This window comes from Myxocyprinus asiaticus, chromosome 4, assembly GCF_019703515.2.
Source record: "Myxocyprinus asiaticus isolate MX2 ecotype Aquarium Trade chromosome 4, UBuf_Myxa_2, whole genome shotgun sequence".
Lineage (NCBI taxonomy): Eukaryota > Metazoa > Chordata > Actinopteri > Cypriniformes > Catostomidae > Myxocyprinus > Myxocyprinus asiaticus.
Window position 1 is genome coordinate 41,244,626 of NC_059347.1, and position 27,342 is coordinate 41,271,967.

The window sequence follows — 27,342 nt, forward strand, 5'->3', positions numbered from 1 at the left end:
AGCTTGACATTATAAGAGGACCTCATGGAAAAAAATGTATGACCCCTTTAAAGAAGAGAAAAGAGGAGGGTTAAGGGAGAAGAAAGGTGGAGTTGTTGTGATTGGTTCAGAGACCATCAGACTTTTTGGTGTCAAATTGTATTTTGACTGAGTAACCTTAAGGAGTTTGGTTAGCTTGCTTGGTGGGGCGTAAATGACCCTATGTGTCCCAGACATAGTGCTTTAGGCTGGACTGCCTCTTGCCATCCCCTCCTGTGCCCTGAGCCTCAGGCCTGGCATACTTTTATTTAATTGGAATGAACCTGAGCTTGCAACCATTGAACGGAAGGCAAGAGGGCTGTGTCATTCTAAAAGGCTTTACAAAACAGATACAAAACAAGCTGTCTATCATGTGTAGCCTGAAGAATCAGAGTTTCAGCAGACCTGAGCAAACTACTTGAATGAGTTTTATGTAGGTCACTTAAAATAAACCTATTTGAAAACTGTTGTGTGCCAGTCTTCTCTCCCTGTCAGCGAATGAGGGAGTAATTTCAGATTCATGTATTTGTGATATTATCTACAGTATGTATGTAATGTAACTACAGTTGTAGTAGTCATGATTTATTAGAGTTGATTTATTTCATTTATTTGTGTATCTAAAACTCAGAACAGTAACATGTAGTATTACATACAAAAGCAATTAACTTTCAGTTACAGCTAAAGTGTGTAATTTTTCTAAAAAAATGTCAAAGTAAAATATTTCCTCATATCAAAGCTTAATATGCAGAGACAACTATAATTAAGCTATTTGTAGGTTGATTTCCCCATAAAGTGTAAACACTGTGACTCTGCAGTGCTCCAAAACATTGCTCTATTTGAGCATCCCAACCAGCCCGACAGCAACATTGGCTCAACCAATGGTGTGAGTTTGAGGCAGGACTATCTGTTTGTCTCACCAAAAGTAAATTGGGCAAGTGTTCGGGAAACCTGTTTGAAAATGCCAGTGGTGCAGAAATGTTGTCATGCTCGTATCCTTCCAAACCTGTGTGACTTTCTTTCTTCTATGGAACACAAAAAGAGATATTAGGTAGAATGTTAAGGACTGATAATGCCAGTCACCATTCTCTTTTACTGCATCTTTTTTTCCATACAATGAAAGTTAAAGGGAACTGAGGCTGTCAGTCCCTAACACTCTTCAAAATTTCTCCTTTTCTGTTCCATGGAAGAAAGAAAGCCATACAGGTTTAGAAGGAAATGAGGGTGAGAAATGTATGACAGAATTTTTATTTTTGGGTGAACAATCCCTTTCTCTTAGCAACAGTTGTGTTTTAAAGGAAACAGCATTTCTGTCTGTCATATCCCCGGTTTGTTGAGATTGTTTGAAAGGTCTAACAATACATCCTTACATTGTCATGGCACAGATGGTCTGTCTCATCTTCCTGTTCTTGATGTAATGCTCTTAGTCCTTTATCAAGCTCTAACTCATACAGTAACTAATTTCAATAAAGTCAGACATGCTGACATCAGCATCTGCAGTCACTGCTATTTTAATGCAAAATACTTCCTGCAAATTGCAATGACTTTTCTACTTAAAACTACAATGTCTCAATCTAGCCATAATCCTCAGAGGACCTGAGAGTAGTAAAGCAAGCCTGTTTTGGAGGAACAGTCTGTCACCTGTGTGTTTGTGGCATTCTGTACACCACAAACTGTACACCACAAGATGGCACTCAGTTACTGGTGGTAGTTATGTTGTAAAGAAAGAGAAGAGAGAGAGAATGCTGCACATGTGCGTGTTTAGTTATCATGTTGGTTCCGAGCATTTTCTATTAAAGTTTCCTGAAGGAATATCCTTTTTGTGTTTCTTGTCTACATGAAGACATAACAAATTGGTGACGACGACGTTTTTTTAACAAGATTTACTGAGGATGGCGTCAGTAAGTGCTCCATTTCCAAGCCCATTTTTGCCTTGTCCCGGTGAGCCCACAATACCACTAGTCACATGGCAGAAAATGTTTCAGAACTATATGTTAGTGATTAATGCAACTGGAGATTCCAGGCCAGAAGCCAGAAAATGGGCTTTGCTCCTTCACTGACTCGAAACGGAGGCCCAATACCGGTGACAATATGGCAGATGCTATTAAAGCTCTGGAAGAGCATTTCACTCCAAAAAGAAATGTGGTAGTGGAAAGACATGCCTTCATAAAATGAGTACAGGGAATGGATGAAACAATTGTGCAATACATTGCTGCTTTGAGAGATTTGGCTACTACTTGTGAATTTGCTGATGATGAATCTTGATGATATGCTGCATGACCAGCTAGTTGAAAACATTGCTAACCCTCGCATTCATGAAAGATTATTAGTGGAATCTAAATTGACACTGGAGACCGCAATTACAATCGCCACACAGCTAGAGGCTGCTGATGCTCAGTCGAAATCAATGATTACAAGCAATTCTGCCTGGGTACAAGCCATACACACTACTCCTGCATCTGGACGATAGCTTCCAAAGGCCAAATTCAAAGCACATACCAAATCGAAAGAATTGACTCCTCTCCATGGGTTTCTCTGATTGTTGTGGTCCAAAAGAAAATGGGGGGGATCCGCATGTGTGTGGTTCTGCGAGGACCCAACAAGGCAGTTATAGTAGACAGCTACCCATTGCCATATATGGAAGAGATGATGACATTACTGCAAGGAGCAACTGTGTTTTCGACTATAGACTTGGAAAGTGCATATCATCAGGTACCTCTTCATGAAGACAGCAGGGACCTCACAGCATTCATTACACACAAGGGCTTCTTCAGATTCCATAGGGTACCTTATGGCTTGGTGTCTGCTCCATCTGCTTTTCAAAAAATTATAGTTGTCATTCTAAAAGGACTCCAGAATGCTGCAAACTACCTAGATGACATCATCGTATGGGGATGCTCATTACAGGAGCATGATCAAGCACTAAAGGATGTGCTGCAACATCTCAAAGATGCTGGATTGCTGCTAAATGAGTCTAAGTGTCAATTCAGAAAGCAGAGCTTGAAGTTTTTAGGACACATAGTGACTGCACATGGTATTCAGCTGGATCAGGAACATCTCTCCACAATAGTCAATGCACCTGCACCATCAGATGCTGTTCAGTTATGTTCTCTGCTGGGACTCCTCTCATGGTACAATACGTTTATTCCCAATTTCGCTACCATAGTGGCACCTCTGCGTGCATGCCTGAGGGATGACAGTGGATTTTACTGGTCTGATGAAGCTCAACAAAGCTTAGCTGAAGTCAAAGAGTTACTTGTACACAGTCCTGCTCTTACAATATTTGACCCGGGGCTGCCAGTCGTCATCTCTACCGATGCGTCTGCTGACGGATTAGGTGCTGTCTTTTCACAAATAGGCACTGATTGTCAAGAACGTACTGTTGCTTTCGCATCCAGAACGCTGACCCCAGCTGAACAGATATACTCCACTGCTGAGGCTCTAGCGTGTGTTTGAGCAGTCGAGAAATGGAGGACATACTTATGGGGTCGCAGATTTACTTTGCGGACTGACCATCAAGCCTTAACTACGCTGCTGACCACAAAAGGGAATGATAGAGCTGGTATGTGCATAGCTCGGTGGGCTGCTCATTTGTTCTGTTTTAACAACACAGTTCAGTACCATGCTGGATCTGAAAATCACACTGCGGATTGTTTGTCCCACCTGCCCCTGCCTCTTACTTCAGATGCAGAGTCGGATACAGAACCTGAGTTTGTTGCTTTACTGTCCACCGGACCAAATGCCATATCTCAGGATGAATTTGCTGTTGCCTCTGCTCATTGTCCTGAACACTCTGCACTGCGTACACAAATTGTGAATGGTTGACCTCCATCTCCTACTGCTTTGGATCCTGTTCTACATCTGTACTACAATCTAAGACATAAGTTCAGTGTGCAAACTGATTTTGTGTTCAGAGGCTCTCGGCTGGTGGAGTCACTGGTTCGCATAGCACGAGGGCCATCAGGGAATTGTAAGAACGAAACAATGCCTGCATGAAATTTATTGGTGTCCCAAAATAGACACACTTGTGGCAGACAAAATTACTGCCTGTCAGTTATGCCTTCTTTGGATAAGACTGCCAAAGCCTCTGTTGTGCCACTTCAGCCTGTTCCTTTGCTCTTTGCACCCTGGAAAAAACTGGCGATAGACATTGTGGACCCTTTCGAGACTGCTGTCTGGGACTGTCGAAATGCTCTGACACTCACTGACTATTATGGTAAATGGCCCGAGGTAGCCTTTACTGCGTCTGTGGCAACAAATCAGGTGATTTCATTTGTCTTCAGTACACACGGCAACCCGACAGCTTTAGTAAGTGACAATGGGCTTCAGTTTGCTTCATCAGAGTTTGCTGCATTCCTGAAGGAGAGAGACATTAAGCACATAAGTACATCGGTGTATCACCCTGCTGCAAATGGAGCTATTGAATGCTTCCACAGAGTGCTTAAAAGTATGATCCAATCAGCCATTCTACAATCAGCACCATGGAAAGTAACAGTGACTGACTTCCAGCAAATTTACCATGCTACACCACATGCTGTGACAGGTGTTTCCCCCTTTGAATTACTCCATGGAAGGAAAATGCTCACCCGCCTCAATGTTCTGAGACCCCCACCTTCTTGTCATGAGCATACCCAAATGCAGAAGTGTGTTTCAGCATGGCAGGATGTAATGAAATCTCGCTTTGATCATAAGTATCGAGTACGTCATTCTTCTTTACGAAAAGGGGATAAAGTGCGCATAAAGAAGCCAGTACATGTACCAAAAGCTCATCCAAAATTCACTCCTCCAGTTGAAATTAAGGAAAAAGTTGGCCCTTACACTTACCTCTTGGAGGATGGAAAGAAGTGGCATGCATCATGTCTCACGCCCTTGCCGACTAATGCACTGGATAATGGACTGACCACCAATGCTGAAAACTTGCTTCTGTCTCATGCTTCATTGTCTGGAAATTCAGTGCCTCATGCTCATGCTCATGCTCACATTAAATCAGTATCACATATTTGATTATTCAGTTTCATGTGCTATAAACAGCATTTTCTCTTACAAATACTATGTAACTCGCTATGCTACGCAGAGGTGTATCCCTATTTGCTCTCGCAAAGAACATTAACATTATTTTCTATCAGAGTTCTTCAAAACTTCAGAAACAATTGTTACCTGATTTTTTTTCACTAAGTTGCTAGCTACACCAGTGTCTCCTGCACCGATATTCAGGAACGGCACTGCGCCATTGTCAAATCTGCAGTGCCACTGCAAAGAAACAAAAATGCATTATACAATTTTTTAGCGGTGTTGTGTTGCTTTGTTATTGCGTTGCCCTGATTGAATGCGCGTGCACACACACACACACACACACACACACACACACAAATACAGCACAACATGCTGTCCAGTTCTCAAAGGAAGTGCTTGATTGGTGCAGTTTTTTTGAATGAATCAAACCAATTAAAGAATCAGACTGAACTGATCACAGAAATTAGCTGTATGAATCATGGACTGAATCTGTCAGACAACTGAACCACAGGTTATTCCTATTACAATGTTATCTGTATTTTGAAAGCAATGTTAAATTGCACATTTGTTAGGTTAGTGAAACTTAAATCTTAACTTATCTCTAATTAAGGACTGGTTCTTTATATTGCTTTGTCAGTTTGAGGGTTTTGTTCTAATAAAGGGAATTTTAATAATAATAAAATATAATGACATGTTAGAAAGAAAAAATATAGTTATTGTTTTGCTAGTTTTTAGGCCCAGTTTAGGGGTTCGAGGGTAGATGTTGGTGCTTAGATGTGCAATGCATGGTGTTTCTGTGTTGTTTTCATAATTGCAGTACTGGGAGATGGAGGGAGGGAGGAAGAGAGAGAGAGAGAGAGAGAAGGAGAGGAAGCTTTTAGTTAGACATTGCAGTTATTGTGATGTAGATTAAGGAGACCGGAGGAGGGGCATGTTTTCAGGAGAAGGTGCATCAATAATCGAGAGAGAGAAAGAAAGAGTTTGTTTCCCCAGGGTAAGTAGTATTACATATTAGACATGGCTGACTGGTGAGGTCTCACAGAAACTGTCCTGCAGCTGCTATTCTCTGTTTTCCATGAGTGCCAGCTGCCCACACACTGAACACAGCATGCACATTACATCACATCAAATAACCTGCATGCTGTGACTAATGATTGCACAACTGTTTAATAGCACTGTAGCACTACTGTAGCACTATTTGGTTATTTTCAGTTATGAAAATAAATTGACTAACCTTTTTACATGCAGTATACTATCATTTAAAAGTCTGGACACTTGAATGTATGTTTCTCATGATGATCTTAAAAACCTTTTGATCTAAAGGCTTGTGCTCAAATATTCAAAAGTGGTTTTGTAGACAAAAATATATTGGGCTTATGTAAGAACAAATGTAAGAACTTGTGTTCTTTACAAATCTAACATTTTAATACATTTATTTGAATGTATGAGTACTGTACATTCATATTGAATGAAAAGCAGTCAGCAAGTACTCAGCATACATGGAAGCTCCTTCAAGACTCTTTAAAAAGCATCCCAGGTGGATACTTCTTGAAGATGGTTGAGAGAATGCCAAGAATGTGCAGAAAAAGAAGCTGAAATATAAGAGAGCTTTGGTTTGTTTAACCTTTTTTGGTCATTACATAATTCCCATTCCATTTGGGTTATTTCATTGTTTAGATAACCTAATTCTATAATGTGGAAAATATTAATAAAAAAAGAATGAGCTGTTTTGCCCAACACTTTCATTGGTTGTGTCAATCAGTTTGACAGTGAGTGGCTTAACACTAAATTTCTAATGTTTTAACTTCTCTCTCTTGCAGTCAGTCTGCCATAAAAGTGTTGTGCCTATGGTCAGATCAGTGCACACTGGTGCGTGGAGTTCGCTGGAGGAACAGGCATACATGCTTTTGACAGAGACAGAAAGACAGACCATGAGCTATTACATTCAAGAGTACCAGCGCGGCCATATCGGAGTAGAGCCTCTGGCGATGGCCCTGTTTGAACTCTTTAACACTCATGCTAAGGTGAGGCTTACAGTAGAGAACCTCAGAAGAATTGCTAACAACTTATAATAGCATTGTCTGTGCAAGCAAACACTACATGGCCACACATTTGTGGACACACTCTTATAATGAATTATTTTGATTATTTTAGTTACATCTATTACTAACAGGTGCCTAATATCAAGCATAAAGCCATGAAATCTTCTTTGACAAACACTTAAAGTAAAATAGGGTGTACTAAAGCATCTTTGTGTAATGTGTACAATTCTCCTTGTGCACAAAGCAACGTGAATTGATTTACTGAGTCTGGTGAGGAAGAATTTGGCCGGTCTGAACAAATCCTAGACCTGACCAACATCACTTTGTGGGTCATGACCTATTGCCCAAAAATAGTTCCTGACTTCACTAATTCTCTTGTGTTTTAATGGGAGCAAATACCCACAGTCATGTTCCAACATCAGGTGCCCATCAAACATCTAAGTCTTCCTAGAAGAGTGGAAGCCACTAAATTACACTAAATGTTCAACAAGCACATACAGTATTGGTGTGGTGTTCAGGTGTCTGGTCATGTAGTATACCTGTAATTCTATGTATAAAATTATTTGATTGTTTGTGGTACTTGATTTTTTTCAGCATTGTATTTAAATGGCTGATTTTGAATATTTGGAATTTATTTAAATCAGAATTTTTTGTAATGATCTGACATTTTGGCTGTTCCTGTTCCCCAGCTGTCCTTGCTGGCTGAGGTGCGGACTCTGATCTCTCCACAGGAATTGAAGCGTTTCGACAGGCAGGTGTTACATCTTGAAATGGAGGCATGGAGAACCCGGCACGGAGGCCCGGGCCTGCTGCACCCCGATTCTATCTGCGTCTCGCATCCAGAGTTACACACTCCCTCTGCCTGCCAGATGACCCCTGCAGTCCCTGACTTCAACAAGGCATGTAGATGGGGAAGTGTGGTGGAATATATAGTATAGTACAATAGGGCTAAAGGCTCCCCAGGTAAAAGGCTCCTTTGATTTTCTCCCAAAATACTAAATAGCATCAAAAAGTACTAAAAACAGTTTCCTGTTCCATGAGATAATTGTGTGCAATGTCTAAAGTTTGATTTTAAGGACATTTGATCTAATATTTAATTATTTTTTAAATGTTGTAAATTTATGTAGTTAATGAATATCCTGGAAATTATCAAAGTTATTAATTATCACATTTATTTTAAGACAAAATAGTGATTTATATATTTTTTTATTTTGTTAAACGTGAGTATATCAAAAGAATGTTTAATAACTGTTGATTCTCTCAGTTAGTTTTTTTTAATACTTGAGATGTAATGAAATGTCAGATTTTATTGATATTCAAACAAATAATTCACCCTTTTCTTATATGGTTATTTTGAATAAGTAATATATTAATTTGTTACTCAAAAAAGCATATTGCTGTCTCAAAAGTATCTGCATAAGTTGACAAATTGTGCTCTATAACTATTGCCCGGAATCTACATGACATCACTATAAACACTCTGGGGGCTCTTTACCCTAAGTGTGGGGTAAAAGTCTCCCTCACCACCTTTAAAAATAAATAAATAAATAAAATATTCAAAAAAACCTTCTGTTTTTATTTCTTTTAACACAAATTATGTTGCTCCATAAATATACAATAAAAAAAGTACTGTATTTCTTGAATCTTGATGCACTCTGTGACCAGAAAAAAAGCTAATTTTCCTTAAGGTGTGCCTTTAGCCCCGTTCCCTACTAGCATGCTATTTGCATGTTTGATTGTGTTTAGCTTTAATCCTCAGAGTCCCACAGCAACACTTGTTTAAAGCTATGTATACCTGTTCTTTACTAAGTATGGGTTAAATTTGCATACAACATCAGCTTACACACTTAAATGTATCATAGCAACAAGTTTGTCAGGAAAACAGTTTGAATCTCATCTCCCTGCCTGCCACAAATAATATGAATGAAATTTAGCCAGTATATTACCTGCAGTATTTTTTCCAAAATAACCAACTTTAGTGATAGAAAAATGGCTGCATTCCAAAATAGCATAAACCTGTGTAAATACCAGTGAGACAGTTTTGTTGCAGAATGACAAAATGTTGCAGAAAAGTAACAGTGGTTTTAGTGGTCAAAATTTTTTATGTAAATTATGCAAAAGAATCCATTCCGTAAATCATAGATTAACTACTACAAATTATTTTCAGTGCAGCCTAATGGAACTATAGACTTTCACAGGGCTACTCTGAGATTAATATATGAAGTTTTAACCTTGCAGTTTACTGGAAAGGCTTTAAAAGAGGACAGTTTGTAGTAACTCCACTGTAGCTCTCTAAATATGCATTTTCAGACAGGAATGCTCTGAGATGAACATATACAAATTTCAGCTTTCTAGTTTGCTAGGTCGGCTTCTTGAGAAGCCAAAACCTGTACTTATTCTAACAGTGGTAACATTTTGCATACTCGAAGTTGTGTCGATGTAGTGACACTAGGGGTCACTTTTGGGAGCCCCAAACACCTCTGCTTTTTTTGAAAAAAGGCCAATGAGAATTGGCGAGTGGAATTTGCATGCCACTCCCCCGGACATACGGGTATTAAAGGAGCTGGTATGCTTCGGAGCCGAGCGGTTGTATTCAGTGCACTGAATTCAATTCCCTCCAAAGACGCACCTCAAAAATGCTGGATTTACGGCGCATTTCAGCGGCTTCTCCCCCTCTGCACCCGTGGAGTGCAGAGAACGCCCCTGGGCGCTTCGGCAGAGCCAAATAAGAGAGTATATTCTAAAAGAGTATATTTTCATTCACAAAAAGAGCGGCACACACGGAACATCTTTTTAAAGATGCCTTTCCGTTTGTGTGTTATTCCTGGTTGCGGTCATTATCTTTCCGCTTCTGACGGCCACGATCGCTGTCTTACGTGTCTGGGCACTGCCACGCAGAGACATCGTTCGTGGATGAGTCATGTCCTCATTGCGAGAACATGACCCCACACTGGTCCTTCTTCTTACGGGTTTGAGGCCACGTCGGTTAGCACTGGGGGCGATTTGGGGACATCAAGGGGACCACCTCCGCCGGGTATCCCCCCACGGACCTCCCATTCCCCAGCACGCTCGCTTGCCCCGATCGGGCTCTCGCACAAGACCACCGGCTCGTCTCAGCGCAAGTTCGACTTCTCGTTCAGAGCTCGGGAAGACGATGAGTTATCGAACGCAGCATCGGAGAGCAGGCTCGTCCAGTCTGATGCAGAGGCTTCAGCTGGGCTTCCTCCTTCAGGATCGGTCACCCAGTCTCACGCCGATGCGGAAATGACGGACATGCTTTCCCTGGGGGCTGCGAGTGTTGGGCTAGAGTGGAACCCTCCACTCTCCCCTGAACCCTCGCGGCTTGACAATTGGTTCCCAGGCTCAGGGCGCCGTCCACAGCCACGCCCCGCCCCGCCCCGCCCCGGTCCCTTTCTTTCCGGAAGTGCATGAGGAGCTGACGAGATCGTGGGAGGCACCTTTTACTGCTCGATCCCGGTCTTTCAGCTCCCCTGCTCTCACTACCCTCGATGGTGGAGCGGTCAGGGGGTATTCGGTGATCCTCCAGGTGGATAAGGTGCTCGCGGTGCACTTGTGTCCGCAGAGCGCCGCCACCTGGCGCGGGTGCTCGAAGCTCCCGTCCAGGGCCTATAGGTTTACTCCGTTCCTGACAACTGTGGCCTGCGGTGCCACTGGACAAGCCGCCTCCGCCCTGCATGCCATGGCTCTCCTGCAAGTACACCAAGCCAAGGTGCTAAATTAATGCACAAGGGTAGTTCTGACCTGGGATTGATGCAGGAACTGCGCTCGGTTACCGACCTCGCTCTCCGGGCAACGAAGGTCACGGCACGGTCTCTCGGGCAGGCGATGTCCCCCCTGGTGGTCCAGGAGCGCCACCTTTGGCTCAACTTGGTCGATATGGGAGAGGCGGACAAGGCATGGTTCCTTGACACCCCCATTTCCCAGGTTGGCCTGTTTGGCGATGCCGTCGAGGACTTTGCCCAGCAGTTCTCGGCAGTGAAGAAGCAGATGGAGGCCTTACAACATATCCTGCCCCAGCGCAGCTTAAGACCCCACACCCTGTCTGCTCATCGCCAAGGGCGTCCTCCTGCAGCAACAACACCAGCTCCACCACAGCCTGCCCCCATGGCCCGGCTCCGGTGTGGAGCCCTCCACAGGAAGCAGACGCCACCCATCTCGTGGCTGGCAGCTAAGAACCCGAGGAAGGCTTTGAAGCACCCTCGAGACGGGCGAATCAGGGGCGAGGAGACCCGCTTCTCTGGGGCTGGTCGACAGACCTCTCCATCCCCCGGTGGAGGGCCGGGAGGAGAATCTTTTGTCACCACATGCCCAGGAGGCTGCAGCACCCAAGAAGCCTGACAAAAGAATGGTTCCCTTGTCTCCTGGGTCAAATGTTCGGTGCGCATGGCCGTCGTCACTACCACCGTCCACCGTCCCATTTTGGCAGGTATGGCGCTCCAGCAGTGGACCCCCCGCCCCTGTGCGCCCAGCTGTGGCACAAACACGCCCACACGGGATTGGTTCCAGTGGACTACGGGGACGAGATTCCTCCTCCCCCCTCTTCGGCCAATCTTATGGTGGGCAGCAGGAGCCATGTAAGTGCTTCAATGTCCCTGGACTCAGCATAGCCACGGGGCTCGAGTCCCCTCGATGTGGCACCTCGAGTTCCCCCCCCACCACGAGGCCCCACCCGCCAGTATGTCCGACGTGATCATTCCCTTGGTCCCCCTCGCCCGGAGTTTGGGCGTATGGCTCGCGCTTTCCAACCCATCGCGATAGCTGACCCGGACCATCCGACTCGGCGATTCAGTTCGCCAGGCACCCGCCCAGGTTCAGTGGCATCCGCTTCACCACAGTGAAGGGCGAGAACACCGCTACCTTGCGTGCAGAGATCGCCACCCTTCTGCGCAAGGGCACGATAGAGCCTGTCCCTCCAGCCGAGATGAAGAAAGGGTTCTACAGCCCTTACTTCATCGTACCGAAGAAAGGCGGTGGGTTGCAACCAATCCTGGACCTGCGAGTACTGAACCGGGCTTTGCACAGACTCCCATCCAAGATGCTGATGCAAAAACGCACTCTAACGAGTGTCAAGATTGGTTCGCGGTAGTAGACCTGAAGGACGTGTACTTCCACGTCTTGGTCTTACCTCGACACAGACCCTTCCTGCGGTTTGCCTTCGAAGGCCAGGCGTACCAGTACAAGGTCCTCCCCTTCGGCCTGTCCTTGTCCCCTCGCATCTTCACGAAGGTTGCAGAGGCAGCCCTTTCCCCGCTAAGGGAAGTGGGCATCTGCATGCTCATCTATCTTGACAACTGGCTAATCCTAGCTCACTCTCGAGAGTTGCTGTGCGCACACAGGGACCTCGTGCTCCGGCACCTCAGCCGACTGGGGCTTTGGGTCAACTGGGAAAAGAGCAAGCTCTCCCCGGTTCAGAGCATCTCTTTTCTTGGTTTGGAGTTGGCCTCACGAACGAGAGCGCACCGTCGGTGCTGAACTGTCTGAAGGCATTCTTTTTCGGAGGCTCCTGGGGCATATGGCATCCTCAGCGGCAGCCAAACCGCTTGGGTTGATGCATATGAGACCGCTTCAGCACTGGCTTCAGACTCGAGTCCCGAGATGGGCATGGCACCGCGGGACACATCGCGTGACCATCACGCCGATCTGTCGCAGCCTCTTCATCCCTTGGACCGACTTTGCATTTCTACGGGCAGGGGTTCCCCTAGAGCAGGTCTCCAGGCATGTCGTGGTTACAACAGATGCCTCCAAGATGGGCTGGGGCGCCGTATGCAACAGGCACACAGCCGCCGGCTCCTGGACTGGTCGGCTGCTGCGTTGGCACATCAACTGCCTAGAGCTGTTGGCAGTACTGCTCGACCTGCTTGACATTGATCCAGGGCAAGCACGTGTTGGTCCGGACAGACAACACAGCAATGATAGTGTACATCAACCGTCAAGGCAGTCTACGCCCCCGTCGCATGTCACAACTCACCCGCCGTCTCCTCCTCTGGAGTCAGCAGCGCCTCAAATTGCTACAAGCCACTCACATCCCGGGCGACCTCAACACCGCAGCGGATACGCTGTCACATCAGGTTACCCTCAGGGGAGAGTGGAGACTCCACCCTCAGGTGGTCCAGCTGATTTGGAGTTGATTCGGTCGAGCACAGGTAGACCTGTTTGCTTCCCGGGAATCCTCCCACTGCCCGCTTTGGTACACCCTGACCGAGGCACCCCTCGGTATAGTTGCACTGGCACACAGCTGGCCCCCTGGACTACGCAAATATGCATTTCCCCTAGTGAGCCTACTTGCACAGACCCTGTGCAAGGTCAGGGAGGATGAGGAGCAGGTCATCCTAGTAGCAACCTACTGGCCCACCCAGATGTGGTTCTCAGATCTCATGCTCCTCACGACAAGACCTCTGGAATCTCCACGTATGGCCCCTGGACGGGACGCGGAAGACCTAAGTGGCCTACCACCCGTGGTGGTAGACATGATCACTCAGGCTAGGGCTCACTCTATGAGGCGCCTGTATGCCTTGAAGTGGTGTCTGTTCGCTAAGTGGTGTTCTTCCCGACGCGAAGACCCCCAGAGATGCGCAGTCGGATCGGTGCTTTCCTTCCTGCAGGAGAGGCTGGAGGCTGTCCCCCTCCACCTTGAAGGTGTATGTAGCCGCTATTTTGGTTCATCATGATGCAGTAGATGGTAAGTACTTGGGGAAGCACGACTTGATCATCAGGTTCCTGAGAGGCACTAGCAGGTTGAATCCCTCCAGACCGCACCTCGTCCCCTCGTGGGACCTCTCTGTAGTCCTTCTGGGTCTACAGGGAGCTCCCTTTGAGCCCTTGGAGTCAGCTGAGCTTAAGGCACTCTCTTTGAAGACTGCCCTCCTGACTGCGCTCACTTCCATGAAAAAGGGTAGGGGACCTGCAGGCGTTCTTTGTCAGCAAATCGTGCCTGGAGTTCAGTCCGGGTTATTCTCACATGATCCTGAGACTCCAACCGGGCTATGTGCCCAAGTTTCCCACGACCCCTTTTAGGGATCAGGTGGTGAACCTGCAAGCGCTGCCCCAGGAGGAGGCAGACCCAGCCTTGGCATTGCTATGTCCAGTGTGAGCTTTACGCATCTATTTGGATCGCACGCAGAGCTTTAGAAGCTCTGAGCAGCTCTTTGTCTGCTTTGGTGGACAGCGGAAAGGAAGCGCTGTCTCCAAACAGAGGATCGCCCATTGGGTCATTGATGCCATCGCGATGGCATATCAGTCTCAGGATGTGCCACTGCCTTTGGGGTTATGAGCCCACTCTACCAGGAGTGTGGCGGCCTCCTGGGCCCTGGCCAGTGGCGCCTCTTCAGCGGACATCTGAAAAGCAGCAGGCTGGGCAGCACCCAACACCTTTGCGAGGTTCTACAATCTCCGGGTTGAGCCGGTCTCGTCCCATGTATTGGCAGGCACGAGCAGGTAAGTTCCGGGACAGCTGGCCGGGTATACTGCTTGCGCATAGCGCCTTTCCCCTCCCTTGAGGTGAAGACGTGCACTCTTGGCTCCCAGTCACGTTCACAGACTGTGATCCTTGGATGACTTTCCTCCTTAGCCCTCTAGCAGTTGAGTTTGCGGAGAAACTCGCTGCCGGCCCAGTACGTGCACTAATGAGACCCTGTACTGAGGTAGGTGCTCCACATGTGCTGGTTCCCCGAAGGTGACCCCATGTGGTATCTTCCGCAAAATCGTTTCCCTGTCGGTAAACTGCGTCTTCCTTGGGCAGAGACCCCTCTGCCCCTGGTCGCCATGCTCTGTAGAAACTCCTCCCCCTTAGGGTAGGACCTACCATGGGACCTCTCCACATGACATACTTCCGACAAGACTTGGTAAGACCATGTGACGTATTCCACTCAAAATACCCCCCCCTTTGGGCGGGGTGTGGTCTCCACAGTGTCTTCCCCTTGGGAGGGACACCTCCTGACATAGACACTATGGCTCCCAGTCGGTTAACAAATTCCACTCTTTCCAGAGAAAAGAGAGGAAAAGAGGCCTCAGCTGGGCTAGCCTGTCCCTATTGTTGGGAAGTCGACTTGTTCCTGTAGGACCGTTCGATGCTCATAAGAGCGTTGGAGCGTTACCTGATGGCCTGGTGCGCTGGCTACGAGGTACACAGCGGTCTGCCCGTCACACACCGCCAGTTCACGTAACACAGCTCAGATAGTTGTGGGGTTTTGTATAGGGACCCCTAGTGTCACTACATCGACACGATGTGACAGATAGGGAACGTCATGGTTACTTTCATAACCTCCATTCCCTGATGGAGGGAACGAGACATTGTGTCCCTCTTGCCACAATGCTGAACTACCTGCTGAAATGGCCGGGACCTGGTCTCGACTCCTCAGCACAAAACCTGAATGAGTGTTTGCATACCAGCTCCTTTTATCCAGGGGAGTGGCATGCAAATTCCACTCGACAATTCTCATTGGCCTTTTTAAAAAAAAACAGAGGTGTTTGGGGCTCCCAAGAGTGACCCCTAGTGTCACTACATCGACACAACGTCTTGTTCCCTCCATCAGGGAACGGAGGTTACGAAAGTAACCATGACGTTTTGCAACAGTTCTCTAGAATTTACCCCAAAACAAAATATGGCTAAACATCATGATTTTTATGACCACTGGTTTCCAAGTTAGGTAGGAAAAAAAGAATACATCATCAATGAATGAATGAATGAATGAATGAATTTTACCCTTATACTTAATATCAATATCAATGCTGGGGTCTCTGATGGTGCATGTCCAATGGCATGGAAAATAATATGCTCAAAGATGCCTTCAATGGCAGAGAGCTGCCACTTTGGGGCATGGTACAGTGAATGTGGGCGTGTTTGCGATGGCATACTACTTTTACTGCTTCTGCCACATCAGTCAATGGCAGAAATAGTTAAAGTAGTATGTAGTGTGCCATTTAGAACTCTATGCCTATTAGTTCTATGCCTAATCATAGCCAATGATTGTTTCCAGTTCAAGGTCAATATAATCATCATAAATATTGCTGGTAACTGTCAGAAAGATACAAACTTATTTCCGAATGCCCAAAGTACGGTATAAAGATTTATAATATTTTTTTTATTCAGCCACATTATTTTTTCAATAAACTCATGCAGTCTTCATTTGTAAAGTCTCACTTTTGCTTACCCAGCCACAGTATTGCCACAATAAATGTGTGCAATCATCATTTGGAGTCCGTTTGAGATTAAAGCACTGAATCCAGCAGAAAATTTTGCATTATCTTCACATATTGAAGCGCTTATGACCAGGGGTGGAAAGAATACTGAAAAATAATACTCAAGTAAAAGTACTTCCCAATAATTGTAGTGTGAGTAGAATAAAAGTACTTGTTCTAAACACTACTCAAGCAAGAGTAAAAGAGTAGCTCATTTAAAAGTACTCATGAGTAGTGAGTATAGTGTATTGGGTTGCGAATGCGATAACCCCTTATAATAAACACTGTATCCTGCAATTTCAAAATGTAGCATATGTACCGTTATTTACATTACCTTTTATCACTGATCACCATTTTAAATCGTAACGTATGAAACAATTACATTAAAAGTAATTTATGTGTAGGGTCTAAATTTCCCTTAATGCCCACAGCGAGATATTGTTGCACATAAAACATTATGTTCAAAACAATGCTAATGCAAAAAACCCTAAAAAAAAAAGCAGAAAAAGACTGTCACTTGGCAGGGGTGGGCAAAGTTTTTTGGTACAGAGGCCACATCGGGCCTCACATAGTACATGGGAACACATTGTTTTCCTTTTGAGATACAATGTTCCACATTGATTTAGATCTTGTATCTTTTAAGCCCAGAAATACACTATACTGTATGGCCAAAAGTTTGTGGACACCCCCTTCTAATTAACGAATTTGGTTACTCCATTAAATCCAGTAAAGAAAAATCCTAATGTTTCTTTATGTAATGGCTTGGGCTTTGTGTGTTTCCAAATTTGTGGCAACTGTTTGGGGATAGCCCTTTTCTGTTCCAGCATGACAATGCCCCTGTGAACAAAGTGAGGTCCATAAAGAAATGGTTTACTGTGTCTGGCGTGGAAGAAATTGACTGGGCCTGCACAAAGCCCAGACCTGAACCCCACTGATCACTTTTGGGGTGAACTGGAACAGCAACTGTAAGTCAGGCCCCATCGACCAACATCAGTTCCTGACCTCACTGATAGCCTTATGTCTGAATGAGAGCAAATCCCTGCAGCCATGTTACTACATACAGTATAGTGGAAAGCCTTCCCAAAAGAGTGGAAGCTGTTATTACAGCAAAGGGGGAAATTGATGCCTAAGGTTTTGAAATCAAATGTTCATCAAGCACATATGGTGTCCACAAACTTTTGGCCATATAGTATAGTTGTGTTCAGAGATAGCTAAACTCACATTACATGATCAAGCAATTGGCCTTCTTCATTGCGAAAAGCCCATTCAGGTTCAGTCGTGGTGTTGAACTGCTGCTTGATGCATCCTCCACATCCATGATTAATAGCAGTTAGTTGGTTCAAGGTTTACAGTTGCGGTTCAAGATTTCTATATGTGTTTTGATTTGACGGGTGTCACAAGACTCTTCCTAGCCAATCACGTTGATGGATAAATATAAAATCAGGACAGGGAAGTAGCAAACACAGATAGAGGGAAAAGAGCGCAGGAAAAGTACAGTTACAGCCCTTAAAATGCACTCAAGCAAAAGTTAAAATATACCATTTTAAAACTACTTAAAAAAGTACAATTCCTGGGAAAAACGACTTAATTACAGTAACGAGAGTGTTTGTAATTCGTTACTTTACACCCCTGCTAATGACAGACATCACTGCTTTAAGCTCACAGTGATTGGCTGCAGCCCGGCGTTTCCACTTCTCATTTGCATAAAGCTGAGGAATTCTCAAATTTATTGAGCACTGTCTGCCACTCTCCATGCTTGCTCCGCACCGTTGTCAATACCACAATATATCTCGTGAGCATGGCACACAACTTCCATAGATATTAATTGAAAATGCTCACTCACCTTCACTCACCATGCACCAGTGGACAGACAACGTGAGAGTTGATGATACTGCTGGTTAGTAGAAGATTCTTGAGGATTTTTTTTTTATTCTCTGAGTTCTTATTGTTTTCTTAAATATTTGTGGTCTGAATTTTGTAATGGCCAGCTTCATTCAGACTCTGACATCTGCTGTACCTGCATTGATCGTGCTGATCTTCATATCACCCACTGTGGCTTGTTAATTGCATAAGTTAATTGCATTCATCATTGTGAGTTGTAAAATCTCACGCTGTGTAAGCTGGTAACTCAGCTGAATTGATGAGAAATGTGGAGAAAGAACTGGCTGTCTCTCTACACAGCTTTTTGATTGTACATTTTTGGGAGTGATTGTTTCTGTGAACGGTTGAGTCATTTCAGTGATTGTTTATGTCTGTTTGTTTGCTTTTCTAGACTGAGTGCAGGTTGGATGGAGGTTTAATGCCTCTTGAGAGTCTGAATGCTCTTCCTGACATCGCTCTGGTGAGTATCACCGACATTGTTTAAATTACTTGCTTTGTGTCTACACAGCGATTGTCCAGATGAAAGAAATGTTTTGCAGAGTACAAGCATCCAACATAAAATGTGGTTGTATTTGATAAAAGCTTTCAAAAACGTCATAAAGAAAAGAAAGGGACAGGTTTGGGGGCTAGAAAAACATATTTAACCCTGAAATCCCATGGCTGTCACCTTCGCTGTCAACCTTAGAACAAAGCATGATATATTGTAAGGGATAAGGTACAATCAGCCAGTCATAATCGCAAAATAAACCCAGAGAAGGAAAGCGGAATGATCTTGTATCACCCTGAAGGTGTCTATTTTGCGATAATGACTGGCTGATCGCACGTTATCCTACTTATTACATGGCTACTTACCAAATAAATACTCTAAATAAATGGACAAGAAATATTTCAGTTGATACTTTTATTATATGTGAAGTGAGAGGTCGCAGAGTGATAGACATGAAACTAGCACAGCTATGTAAGAAGTCTGTTGCCTGAGACAGCAGTCAATTATAGTTTAACGGTCACTATATTAAAATATTTGACTGCTGAATGCAGTAATTGACCAATCAGAATCAAGTATTCTAAAGAACTGTGTAATACATTTTGTTATTGGATGTTTCTTACTCACACAGTATGTACTGTAAGAATGCCTCTTTTTTTGTGATCTCAGAGCTGGTTTTAGTGTTTATTGATAAAAGGGACTGAAAACGAAATGTTTTTCATTCTGGTTCGTTCTGAGCAAAAACTGTATTTTTTTTTCATTCCGGTTCAGAAGTTCTGCAGTCTCCATTCCAAATGGCAACTGGTTAGAACAAAATAAAAGAATGGTTAATAACATTAAGATCTCACAAGAGAAACAAGCAACATGGTCTGGAAAAACAAGCCCAAAATAAGCCACTTGCCTCACCAAACTAAGAAAAAATACGCAATTAAATGTTTTCCTGTGTGGTGGATTTATCAGCATAGAAATCATAACAAGCATACGGTTAATTAACAGTTAAGTATCATTTTAATTACAGATCTGCTTCTCAGTCAAAATCTGGCAGCCTCAAATCTGTATTAATGCATCATATCTAACAATAATTCAGTGAAGATTTGGAAACAACTGAGAAATATACTTTTTACCTCAAATAATGTTTTCCTTGTATCTGGATTAGCCGTGCATGTACTGTATATGTAGTAATTATACATAGTTGTTAAAAAGGTCTTTATTCACAGAATGTGACATCCACAATGGGCAATTAGGCATTGAAATGTGTGATGCAGCAGTTTCCTTCAAGATCAATACAAATTTTTCATTTTATCAGGCAACCTGAAGTTGTGTAATTCCCAAAAATGTCTGTGATAAACCCTTTGGCCTTTGGTTTCATTAAAAAATTATCGGAACCAAATTAACCAGTTATAACTGGTTACAAGCATTTAAAAATAACTTTTTAAAAGTAACATTTCGTTCATTTTTGGTTTTCGTTCAAAAATGTATAATATCAGTAACTGTTGATGTTTGTACAGAAAGTTTAACCATATGATGCCAGTTACTTTGATTCTACGAAAAATACATGGTGACATAAAATACGTTGTTAAGTCAGTCTGTTCATACTGAACACTGCCCATGTAACAGATTTCCCATTTATCTTTGGTGTACAAGTACAGTGAATTTGCATGATTGGACTTTGCACAGAAGCTGAAGAATGTGTTTGCCAAGTTCAATAGATCTTTACTACATCCCTTTCTTTTTCTCATTTAATTAAACATCAGTAGCCCAACATTAATTCTTGTAATCACAAACCATTATCCTGGATGAATCAGTGATTGACTCTCATGTCATATGAATGCATTAATCATTACATTTGGTGACAACTCTATCATCTGTTAATTTCATAATGTGCTGACATTTTAGAAGGAAATGTCACTCTTAAATGCTTTAAATGTCAGGATGGGTTTTTTTTCTGGTGTTATCATAACCAATGACAATGCCTCTTTAAATTGCTTGTCTTCTAAAATGACAGTGAGCAGATAAATATGGACAGTACATTCATGTTTTATTGCAGGACAAGGTGCAGTCCTCATCCGAGTCACCGCCCTCTTTCAAGCCTCCCCCTCCACCTGCTCAAGGCCATGTTCATCACGGAAGCCCTAAAGGTCAGACCAAACGACCTTCGTCCAAACTGTCCCAGTCCAACCTTCTCTTTTCCGCCTCCTGTAGGCGGCACCAGGAAAGCCACGCCCACAATCACCCTCACTCACACCCGCCCTGCTCTGCCCACAACTCACCTTGTACCATCCACCACACCTCCTCCACCTGCTCTGTCCATCACACTCCTCCACCTTGTTCTCTCCATCACAATTCCCCCCTGTCCTCCTACCATGCAAGCCCTTCCTCTGGACCACTGACAAGAGACCTTGTTCAGTTTCTGATGAACAGGCAAGCGGCAGTACTCTCCCCACATCCAGAGTCTCCTAATCGTTCTCGGGAAGGCACTCCGACCCCCATGATCTCTTCACGTTCTTCGCCATCCCTTTCTCCTTCGCTGCTAATGCCGGTGCCACGCCCCTGTAGCCCAGAAAAGCCAAAGGGCTCCCCCTCTACACACACCTGCGGTGTAGCCCAAAGCAGCCCACTGCACGCTGAGCCTGAGACGGCAGAGGAAAGACCCCAGCCCCAGCTGCGAGGTGAAGCCACTCTGCAATTACAGTGGGGATCAAAAGTCTGAGTCCATATTGGAAATCTTGTATTCAAAATTTGATTCAAGTCTAGAAATAAACAAACTTTTATTATTTTGAAAAATTTAAAACAAAGAATCATGAATCATAAAATGATTGGGAAATTTAAAGGAATATTCAGGTGTCAAACAAGTTAAGCTCAATCAACAGCATTTGTGGCTTAATGTTGATTATCACAAAAATTCATTTTGTCTTAAAATCTGGGCAAAAATTTGAGTTCCAGTGAGGCACTGACAATGGAAGTGAATGGAACCGATCCGTAGGCATTAAAATACTCACTGTTTGAAAAGCCACAAAATGTACTGTAAACAATATGTGTGTAACATACAACCCCAATTCCCAAAAAGTTGGGACAGTATGAAAAATGCTAATTAAAAACAAAAAGTAGTGATTTGTAAATTTATATTCACCCTTTGCTATATTAAAAACACTACAACTACACATTACATGATGTTTTACCTTGTGAATATCGTTGTTTGTTTGTTTTTAATGTACAGTCATTTCAAATCAGATGATTGCAACACGCTCCAAAAAAGTTGAGACAGGGGCAATTTAAGACTAATAACAATTTGACGAGTTAAAATAACAAGGCGATGTGAAACAGATGTTAAACAGGTGAGGCAATTGTGTCATAAGCTGTGTCTCGTTTCGAAGGCTGCGTGCTAGGTAGGACGTGTCTTTTGAAGGCTGCAGTATACCGAGCGTCCTCCTTTAAACAAGCCTTGTTTAAATGAGATGGCCTTCATAGGACAAATGGAAACAGAACGTAACATGGTTGCTATGACAGCATGCCACCCTTTAGCGAGCGCTTTGAGTGAGAAGGGAACAAAGTCCCTTTAGAAGGGAATGTATGAGCTAAATTTTAGGAGAGTTATAATGATGTGAAGAGAAAAGAAAATAGATTTTACAGGTGTACTTTTAGACTAATACTTTATTTTAATTATATATTAATATAATTATACATATTATATACCCTGCACCCATCTACATTATTTTTAGACATTTCTGTTGAAGCAAAGAATTGTGGGTTGTGAGTTCCCACGAAGGATACACCTCATGCATCCTCCGAATTCCAGTGAAAGAAGGTTGCATTCGAAGGCTGCATTCGAAGCGTCCTACTTGCTTTTCTGAAACGAGACAGCCTCAATGACGTATGCGGCCGACAAATGTGACCTCTGGAGGACGCAGCCTTCCAAACGAGACACAGCCATAGTATATAAGGCCTCCAAAAACAGCCTAGTCCTTCGAGAGCTAGGATCATTCGAGACTTGTCAATTTGCCAACAGATGCTTCAGCAAATAATCCAGCACTTTGAGAACAATGTTCCCCAAAGACAAATTGGAAGGATTTTGGGCATTCCACCCTCTACAGTGCACAATATAATTAAAAGATTCAAGGAATCTGGTCAAATTTCGGTGCATAAAGGGCAAGACAAAAACCACTCCTGAATGCACATGATCTCTGATCCCCCAGACATCACTGTGTTAAAAACATCATTCATCTGTAATGGATATCATGAACATGGGCTTGGGATTACTTTAGTAAACCTTTGTTAGTCAGCACTACCCACCGCTGCATCCACAGATGCAAGTTAAGACTTTACTATGGAAAGCAGAAGCCCTACATCAACACTGTCCAGAAGCACTGCCAACTTCTCTGGGCTTGTTCTCATCTTAGATGGAAAGTAGAACAGTGGAACTGTGTTTTTTTGGTCTGAAGACTCCACATTTCAAATAGTTTTTGAAAAACACAGCCGTCGTGTACTTCAGGCCAAAGAGGAAAAGGACCATCCAAGCTGTTATCAGCGTCAGGTCCAAAAGCCAGTGTCTGTATGGACCAGGGGTGTCAGTGCCCATGGCATGGGTAACTCACACATCTGTGAGGGCACCATTAACACAGACAGATATGTAAAAATTTTGGAGCAGCGTATACTGCCATCGAGCACCGTCTTTTCCAGGGACGTCCCAGCATTTTCAGCAGGACAACTTCAAACCATATACTGGCTGAATAAACAGAGAGTGCAAGTGCTAGATTGACCTGCCTGTAGTCCTGACCATCTCCAATTAAGAATGTGCGGTGCATTATGAAGTGCACAATACGGCAACGAAGACCCCATACAATTGTGCAGCTGAAGACATGCATAATAGATGAATGGGGGAAAATTCCACTTTTTAAACTTAACAAACTTGTGTCTTCGGTGCCTAAATGCTTAATAAGTGCTATTAGAAGAAATGGTGTTGTTTCACAGTTGTAAACACTCGACTTTCCCAACTTTTTTAGAGTGTGTTGCAATCATCTGATTTGAAATTACTGTATATAAAAAAAAATTCACAAGGTAAAACATTGTATAATGTGTAGATGTAGTGCTTTCAATATAGCAAAGGGTGAATATAAATTTACAAATCACTCCTTTTTGTTTTTTTTTAGCATTTTTCATACTGTCCCAACTTTTTCGGAATTGGGGTTGTAATATTAGTGTGATAAAATTGCTTAACAAACTTTTCTCTGTAAAGTTATATAACTATAACTTTGTTGCCATGACGACATAATGTCATAATCCCGGTGATTTAGTAATTGATCAAATAATACACAAGTTTTAATCGAAGATTCAAATATTATTATTTTTTTACTATAATCTTCACATTAATGACTTTGAACCCTCCAAAAAAAATTATTGTAAGTGCCTCACTGTAACCTCTTTTTTGTTGTTGTTGTTGCTTTTTTTAAAGAAAAAGAAGGGGTGAGTCCAAATTATTTTTGTGTTTATCAACATTATGTCACAAATGCTGTCGATTGAGCTTCACTTGTATTAATATTCCCAGAATATTCCCTTGAGATTCTATTTCAAGGTTTCTAATAAAATAAGCAAATCTGACCAAGTTAAAGGGATAGTTCACTTCAAAATTCCCTTATGATTTACTCACCTTCAAGTCATTCGAAACCCATTTGACTTTCTTTCTTCCATGGAACACCTAAGGAGATGTTAGGCAGTATGTCAGCCTCAGTCACCATTCTCTTTCATTGTATGTAAAAATAGATGTATTCTGCATACCATTTCTTTTTGTGTAACATGGACAAAAAAAGTTATACAGGTTTGGACCTACATAAGGTTGAGTAACTCGTAACAGCATTTTCATTTTTTGGGTGAACCGTCCTTTTAACCGCTATATACAAATGTTCATTTATTTAAAACTCCCAAGATGCTCTTTGGAATGTTCTCAGATTATGCTGGGATAAGGATCATAAGGTTTTGCACAAACTTGTAGAACGCAAAATGAGGACATAGCAAAGACGTTGTCATTTTGATGTTACCTTTTCAATTAAACATTTTACTCAGATTGTTATGCTGATTTGAAGTGAATACAAATTTATGGGGGAAAAACTGTTAAATTAGAAAAATGCATAAAAGAAGCATTTTCACATATTGACTCTTGAAGACTTTTTAACCCCTCTGTACAGTATATCTAAAGATAGTATCAATTCGGATCTATCGAGTTTTTATTTTTTTTTTTATTTTTTTATTTTTTTTTTTCAAAAGGACATTTGTGTTTGTGGGTGTGTATGTGTTTACCTGTTTGAATCAGAGCATGTTTTTGTGTGGGAAGTGTGTGTGTGTGTGTATATATATATATATATATACAGACACACACAAATATATATATATACTGTGATGAATTTCAATACTTAGGGAATTCTACCCACTGTACAGTATATATCTTATTCATACCCAGCTAATGTGTGATGTCTTCATAAATTCTTCTTCATGTGTGTCTAAATGCAGATTTTGATCTCTGAACGCTAAATTGTATTGTGATTTATGGCTTTGTGCGCTCATTTGTCTGTATTCCCAGGAGCCACTCTGTCTCAGCTGTCAGACAGCGGGCAGACTCTGAGCGAGGACAGTGGAGTGGACATTGCAGAGGCTGGAGGGTTAAGTAAGGACAGCAGTCCGCGGCCAGGTAAACCCCCCTTCCTGCAGGTCATAGGGGACTCGCGCAGACTGGAAGAACTTGCACAGGCTGCAAAACAGGTAAGATCGTGGCCGCAAGTGATGTTTTGTTTTTTACATATCTCTTTCATTTAAATCTTTAAAAGTGGTGTGTGTATTTTTTCTATGTAAAAATATTTTCTCCAATCCAAGCTTAATGTGTATAGGCAGCTTTAAGTAAGCCATTGGTAGGATGTTTTTCATATTTATTCATTGCTTGTTTGAACATCCTGACCAGCCCAACACAGCAACTTTGGCTAATCCAATGATGTGAGTTTGAGGTGAGGACATTTTTTTTTTCAACCGATGGCAGACAGAGGGAGTATTTGGAGAATCTGATTGAAAACAGTCATAGTTTTTGCAATTCTGTTTAGTGACCCTAGTGGCCACATTTCATCCTTAAAGCTGAAAAGTCTCATTTTATCATACAAGTAGCCAGTGTGCAGAAGCATTTATCTCTTTCACATTTTATGGGTTTAGTCTTGTTTGTCCTGCTGCTATTATACTTAGATAAGAGTTTAAAGAGTGGTTTTTGGTTTGTCTCCTGAGGCAAGCTCTAATTTTCCAATTTTCTCTCATTCATGTTAAACTCTATCCCACTCCTCTCTACATTTCTATCTCTATTTCCGTCTTTTTGAGTTTGATATCTAAAGTAGCATCTCTCTTTTTGCTGTTGTTTTAGATGGGAATAATGGAGCCTACTCTTGTACGGGTGCCCAAGTGTGCCAGCACACTGGGTATTGCTGTTGAAGGGGGTGCCAACACCAGACAGCCTCTGCCACGCATTGTGACCATACAGGTGGGTCATAGCACTGGACACTCATTAATCGAGGTTTGAAGTTTAAGGATGAACTAAAGTTCAAAGCTTTGGCTAATAAAAGATCCTCTTTGGATCAACTTGTTTAACTTGTTCCAATACCCATTAAAATATTCCCATTCGCTGCTTACCTTGGCCTTGACCACAGTTTTAGTCAAAATAGTAAAATTCACCCAGTTGACTTTTATCTAAATTGTGGATGTTTTATGTATTTTTTCTCATTGAAGTATTGTGTTGTTCGTTTAGCAATATGCAGCTCAGTTGGAATTAATTGTCAGCTAAGTCTCCTATGCACTTCATATGAGGAGCATTATTTTTGTAGTGAGCAGAGGTGCTAAAGGCACCCCTTAAGGAAATGTAGCTTTTTACTGGTCACAAAATGTATCAAGGTCAAACAATTCGATTTATTTTTATTGAAAATTAATGGAGCAACATAATTTTTGTGAAAAGAAATAATAACGGAAGCCTTTTACCCCACACCAAATCACCAAAGATGCATTAAATTGATTGAAAATAATTGAAACATTACAGTAAAGCATTTATAATTTTACAATTGACTATTTCTTTTAAAATAAATTCTGTACCCTTCAAACTTTCTGTTCATCCAAGCATCCTCTTCTTGCAGCAATGCAAACGTTTGGCATATACTGTTCATTAAAGCTGCTCGTTTAGGACCTGTGTGGAGTCTTTTTCTCAAATTAGAGACTCTGATGTACTTGTCTTCTTGATGTTGTGCATCTGGGTTGCCCACATCTCTCTCTGTCCCAGTTACATCAAGTTTGTTTTATTCTTTCAAAACAGAAGTGTATGGAATATCTCTGAACAGAACAATAGATTGATAAGTTTGAGGAGGGATATGTTTCTTTTTGGTTATTTTTAAAGCCAAAATTTTACTTGCAAGTGTTAAGTAACTTCTGGAAAAAAGAAATGCAAGTGTACTCAATACCTCAGCAGGAAAAATACACTATATTGCAATTTCCACACTTCATTAAGTAGCACAACCATTTTAACCATTCTAACACAAAGAAATATTACTTTAGTACTAATTTTACACATTAAATTATTTATTAAGGATTATGTGACACATTATTTTCTTAGTAGGCTGCATGAGAGCTGAAAAAGGATCTTTGCCATCATGGGAAAATTTTTAATTTTATTATAAATAAAATCATAAAACACTAATT

The 27,342-nt window shown here is 42.6% G+C and overlaps 1 protein-coding gene across 2 annotated transcripts in view; it reads left to right on the forward strand.

The window, feature by feature from the left end:
• Nucleotides 1-27,342, forward strand: part of LOC127440107 (whirlin-like) — a 126,337-nt gene that overhangs the window by 84,420 nt on the left and 14,575 nt on the right. Inside the window, exons 6-11 of one of the 2 annotated variants that reach the window (XM_051696505.1) lie at nt 6,849-7,052; nt 7,760-7,969; nt 18,541-18,609; nt 20,681-21,302; nt 25,205-25,383; nt 26,024-26,140. In XM_051696505.1, the coding sequence (XP_051552465.1) occupies nt 6,849-7,052; nt 7,760-7,969; nt 18,541-18,609; nt 20,681-21,302; nt 25,205-25,383; nt 26,024-26,140 (1,401 nt within the window). The remainder of the gene's footprint in view (nt 1-6,848; nt 7,053-7,759; nt 7,970-18,540; nt 18,610-20,680; nt 21,303-25,204; nt 25,384-26,023; nt 26,141-27,342) is intronic. The other variant, XM_051696506.1, reaches the window with a different exon arrangement.